The 5,948-nt window shown below is 40.6% G+C and overlaps 1 protein-coding gene across 5 annotated transcripts in view; it reads left to right on the top strand.

Annotated features, from left to right (window-relative positions):
• Nucleotides 1-5,948, top strand: part of LOC140135204 (nicotinamide N-methyltransferase-like) — a 57,120-nt gene that overhangs the window by 31,521 nt on the left and 19,651 nt on the right. For 3 of the 5 annotated variants that reach the window (XM_072156366.1, XM_072156368.1, XM_072156367.1), the window contains exon 1: nucleotides 182-319. The exons of 1 other annotated variant lie outside the window; for it this stretch is intronic. In XM_072156366.1, coding sequence (XP_072012467.1) covers nucleotides 238-319 — 82 coding nt within the window. In that variant the 5' untranslated portion in view covers nucleotides 182-237. Of the gene's footprint in view, nucleotides 1-177; nucleotides 320-5,948 lie in introns of those variants that run through there. One more of the 5 variants, XM_072156370.1, reaches the window with a different exon arrangement.

Genomic DNA, 5,948 nt, shown 5'->3' with positions numbered 1-5,948 from the left:
GCAAGACCTGCTACTGTTTCCCATGGCTTTGCTAAAAATGGTATTGTAGGCACTTCACTAACTACATGAGGAAGCAGAAGAAGAGGAGGTGGAGTAAAAGGCGGCAACCGGAGGCAGGGAGTAATATTTAGCAAAACTGGGTGGAGGCAGAATTTGAGCCAGAGCACCTCCTGCCTCAAAACCAGATGCTACTACATAAACCTGGTGGGCAGGTTAAGCAATATAACATGCCTGCTTATGATTACTGCTCTATGGGTCTTATTTACAAAGGGTCTGTGCGCACTTTCTGATGTTTTCGAGGATTGCGCGGCATTGACAGGTATTTAACAGGGGTCTGTGCCGGCGTTGTGTTGCGAGCGATCGGATTTTGATGCAGCTGCACTGGCTTTCATGCAATAGAGATTGGGGGGCGCACCGTCAGACAATCCGACTGACTCGGACTGAGAGCAGGATTTAGCTTTCAATTGTGTCACAAGACAAAGCACCACGAAGAATAAGGTGAACTCCAGCGGACCTGAGCGGGGTAGTGCATTCTCGGCGCATAATGCACTTTCAGTGAACTCCAGCAGGAATATAAGTAAATGTGCCCCAATAAACTTTACTAATGTCCCCCAGTAGACATTATTAATACCCCCCTCACTTTCAGGGAACTTTGTCGGACAGGTAAGTAAATGTGCCCCTATGTGTCAGATGTGAGGTGTACCTTGGAACTTATAGCATTGCTCAGTGCACACCTGATTTTATCCACAACCTTTGGTGTGAGGCAGGAACTACCTGCTGTGAAAAGTAGTGGCTGCTGGGGATTACATACTGTGGGACAGCCACAGACAACAGATCTTTGAAGCCATCAATCACCGCAACCCTGAACAGGAGCATTTATATGCAAGCAATCTGGAAATGCTCTTATTCAGGACAAGCGGTTGTGCATGCAATGGGCCAAATTAAAAAGTTATTTCCATTTTTGGGGTAATGTAGACCTGAACGGATGGTGTGCACTTGGTGATGGTGGTGATGCTGGTGGTAGTAGTGGAGGGGGCAGCACATGCTCCCTTCATGAGGAGACAGCTGTCTTGTGACCTGGGAAGCAGTGGTGCAGGCTGACTTAACTGAAACCGCAGGGTGTTACCAGGCTTTTTGGTGTCTCATTACTTGGTGTCTGTTTACTTTACATTATGGTCTGGTGGCACAGCGTGCAAATGATACATGTTCTGTCTTCTGCATTCTGTGAGAAAAATGCCACGCTGCCGACACCCTGTGGAATGGCCTTTGTTTACCTGGTCCCTGGACACAGGTAGAAGCAGGAAAAAACATGGTTATGAGATGACCTATGTGCTTTGGCTCCTTTTTCCTTGTTTTACTGGTTGCCTAGGGCTTCCTGACCACCACCTCAGCACCAATTAATGGCATGCTGGCCCTTTAAATCTTGTAAAGGAGGCGGGGACACATGCGCCGAATCACAAGAGCCATCGCTGGAGCATGTTCAGATAAGTCAGCCAGTCGCGGAGGTCTTAGGGAATGGACGGGACCACAGGTGTGCCTGCGACCGGGAACATGGGTCGCAGTAGCACCTGTGACAAGCAGCACCCTGGACATGTTCCTGTCCCTTAATTCCTTTTTCCATCATTTTAAAATATGTGCAGTACAAACTGTACAGTAACAGCACCTTTAAGATATAGGTAGTGCTGAAAAGTATTGGAAGACAGCACTTTTAATATACAATGTACAAGACAGTATTGACTGACTGCCTCTAAGACATAGGTAGTACTGTAAAGTATTCTCTGACCCGGGCACGTTTAGGATTTTCTGGAGCTGACATATTCCTAATTTCCCAAATATTGCTGTATAATATTATATAAGCAGTAAGAATATCCCTGCACTATAGCAGCTAACGAGTTGCCTAATGCACTTCCGAGCACAATAATAAGGGTAATTATCTCAGATTTCCACCTGTACCTAATCACAGCAGGTTCCTCTCTATACCCAAATTGCCAGCTCTATACCCAAAATTGCTAGCTTTGGAGAAGTTCCTGCCTATCTGAAAGACCTTATAACAGGCAATAACCCCTCCCTAGCTCTGTCTCCAGTGTGTAATGGGGTCAGACAGTAGGTGTTCTCCTTATGGAGAGATTACCAATTAAGGCCAACTTAAAGGCATGTGGAGACTTAAAGCCATAGATACTCCACTAGGGAATTCTAGGAATTCCCTTGTGGCCTTAATTGGCAATCTCTCCATTAAGAAGAGCCAACCGAAGAGCCAACCAGGTCGAAACAGTGCGGTCTACAGTTGGGAGTCTGTTCCCTCTGAAATAGATATAGTGGTTTGGCTTAATCCCACACCATATCTTTAGACTTCTTGTGGGACATGCTTGGTGTTAAGGGGGCTGCCTTTCAAGGTAACAAAAGGAGACATTGTTTTCCATTTAACACCTTGGAAAAACGTTTTTGCATACTAATGTCGTCTGGACATGTGACGCTGCTCCTATCCTGCAGTCACATGTCCAGTCCTACCAATCACAGGCATGCCTACAGAGGACATGCTTGTGGTTGGTAAAGGGCTGCAAGCTACATGACAGGCTGCTTCAGCAGCCAATCATGCAGCTTGGTGCTTTTTCCTGAACACAGACCCAGATTCCTAACAGCAGCACTTTAATTTTTTCAGGGATTTGGGTGCCGAAACACCAAATACTGTATGGACCCGAACTCTTTAGTTCAGGCTCACTCAACACTACCCTCTACACTTTTACTACTGCCATTTTACAACCATTTTTTGGTCTTAAAAGTTGAGTTCACATTGATTTCAATGGTTGGATCCTGAACCAATATTTTCCCCCATGTGCAGCTATACTTAACAAACCTGGTTTCAAAATGTAATATTTCTATGTTCACATTAGCCACAATTGTATCATAATTTCTTTACTTTTTATTTTCTTCACTGTTCACTGTGTATAAGGTTATTCATAACTCAAATGCTAAGAATCCAGCCCATCCCCTCCAGGAAATCAAACAGTTCAATATCACAGTAAATATTAACCTTTATTACAATGTTAATATAATGAATATAGCCAGGAGTATTATATCATCCCATGATGTCCCGTGTGATGACATCAGGTCCCGGAACTATTATCTGAAAAGAAAGTCTCTCAAAACATGGGAACAACCTAGTAAGAATTGTTTAAAGTAACAACTTTCAAACAAAACCTATTGTGCATCTTAGTATATGTCTATTTTTTGCTATGTTAGTACAAAAGAAATGTGTCATCAATTTTGTTTATTGACTGATATATTTTCTTTTAGTTATATTTTTTACAGAAGCCTCATGGCCATAGACAGGAATAGTGTGGAGCCCAATTCTTTGGAGAGTTTGGCCCCATTAAAACTGCAGGATATATTATTTCTCATTACATATACTGTAGATAGTACCATGGAATTTTTTAAATCAAAAATACTGTAATATAATATACACATCTGCTCTAATTTTCTTCCTGTAAGCAACAGAGTATTTTACATAAAAATTGGAATTTTGCACTAATATATGTATTAATCCAGAAATCCAGAATACTTACAAAGAGAAAATGTATTTTCCTAAATATAGTAAGGTATGAGTAGTTCATACATACCCTACATGTGTATACACTAGAATATGCAAAAATGGAAAGGTTGATTCAGTGGGGTGAACCAAAGCATTTTTGTACAAAAATGCACTGAGGATCACACAGATATATTATTTCATACTCCTTTACACAAATGTAAGTCAAATAAAATTACATATCCCTAAACCAAACTAATGAGGTGACAAAGGTCACTTTTAGATGGGTGTAATTTCTGCAGTATTGTAGTATCAGTGCAATAATGGAACTTCCCAGGGTTCATAAGAATTTGAGTAAACATGCCATTATATAAGTATAAATAATGGAGGGGTGGTGTAAAATAAACACTTCATTCAGGAATGTTTGCATGTTTTATGTGTCATTTGCAACATATTGGAAGTTCTAGGTATTGGTTCCATTCAGTCAGATTATTATTCGCAGAGGATCAAATGTTCAATCTGCGCTCCATTCCTAAAACAATTAAAGTAAACTCAATATTTGACAATCAGGGATGAGTCCAGGGATATCTAAAGATATTCAGAGATGAGTAAAATTTGACATATATTGATTTTGCTCAAAAATCCCCAAAGGTTTTAGATTACAATTAATATACCCCTTTGTAATTAATTTTAGGCAAATTATGGCAACACATGATAGAAGAGCCAAACATTCCTAATATTATTATTTATGTATTCCATTGCATTATTTCCATGGTGCTATACATTATAAAATAGTTGACATGTATTACATAAAAACAAGCAAACATAGGTAAAAAGGATATAAAACTAGACTAAACAGATACAAGGAGGAACCTGCTGTGAAGGCTCATAATCTCACAGTTCCTTACAGATGGTTCACACACAACCCTGAGGGACTTCAGTTGTAAGGTCACTGGAGAATCAAAGGCACTATAAAAATGCTAACACAGAGAACACAGCCATTTTGTGGGGAAACAGTGGCTCATGATGCCTGGGTATTAGTAACAAAGCACTCTAGCTATGTCCTTTTGTCTATCAAAATCCCAAAGTAATTTTCCTCTGTAGTTTTTCCAAGTGTTACTCTGGTCGAAGAGCATAACCCTACATTTATCTGCATCAAACTTTATTTCTCTGCTAATGCCTCCAGTTTCCCGCCAAAACCCTCTGTAATATTATTTTATCCTCCTCTGTGATTCATTCAGAGGGACATTCCCTTGTTTTTGGGGTCAGTCCCACTGTTCTTGTTGGTGGAGGTATGTTTCCCATGTTACCTATATGTGTTTAGAGATTAAATGCAATGGTTAAGCAGGGAGCCGTCTTCTTTCCTGTCCACCATACTGTCCCGCACTGCTGAGTTCAGCTTTCTGGCTGCGAGGCATAGTATGATGACCTTATTGCACTTGCCAGTCTCATTCATGCAATTGATTTACCTCCTTAAAGACACATTCATTTTGTAGCTTAACCCCTTGAAGCTGAATCCGGTTTAAATCTTCGTGACCGAGGCCTATTTTTAGGATCTGAAATGTGTCACTATAATTCGTTATAACTTTGGAAGCATATTCCGGTGATTGTTTCCTCGTGACAGTTTGCACTTCAAGTTAGTTAGAAAATTTGGGTCATATCTTTTCCTTTTAGTTATAAAAAAAATTGGCAACAATTTATCAAAATTTACCAACTTCAAAGTTGTAAATTCTCTGCTGTCTAGGAAGTTAGACAGACCACCTGAAAAACTTGATAGCTAGCATTTCCTAATTGTCTGCTTGATGTTGGCATGATTTTTTAATGAGTTATTTCTTTTTTGCTCAAAAGTTATGACGCTTTGAACTTATTCTTTTACTGGTGTACTCACAAAAAGGGAATGGCACAGCAAAGGAATATATAAATATGTATTAAGGCCAAGTGCACCCAAATAAACACCATATACAAACAAAAGAACAAAAGGGGATGCACAAAAACTGGCCTGTACAAAGAAACAATGTATATCAAAAAAATGACAATGAAGACACCACAAAGATAAAAACAATTAAAAATGTGTCACAATGGCACAATAACTCCCACTGGAAGAGGGAACCTGGTCCCAAACCCAGGAGCAGCCCACACCACTAACTCTAAGAACCCTTCTAGTGACCCCCTATTTCTATACTGAATGTATCAAAGGTCCTGGAAATGAAATTGTGACATTGTACAATACAATACCTCACTAGCGCCAGGTGAGAATTCAGTAATATCCCAGAACACAAAGAGAAAGTAAATGCGGTAGGTCAGGCGGGGGGAGGGAGGAGGAGTGTGGGTCGGAGACCCCACGCGTTGTGTCACGTTACCATGACTTCCTCAGGGGTAGTGAAGGTGCTAAAGTTCTGTCCCGTTTATATCAGAGAAAAAA

Source organism: Engystomops pustulosus, chromosome 6, assembly GCF_040894005.1.
Source record: "Engystomops pustulosus chromosome 6, aEngPut4.maternal, whole genome shotgun sequence".
Lineage (NCBI taxonomy): Eukaryota > Metazoa > Chordata > Amphibia > Anura > Leptodactylidae > Engystomops > Engystomops pustulosus.
This window is presented reverse-complemented; position numbering and strand designations above follow the sequence as displayed.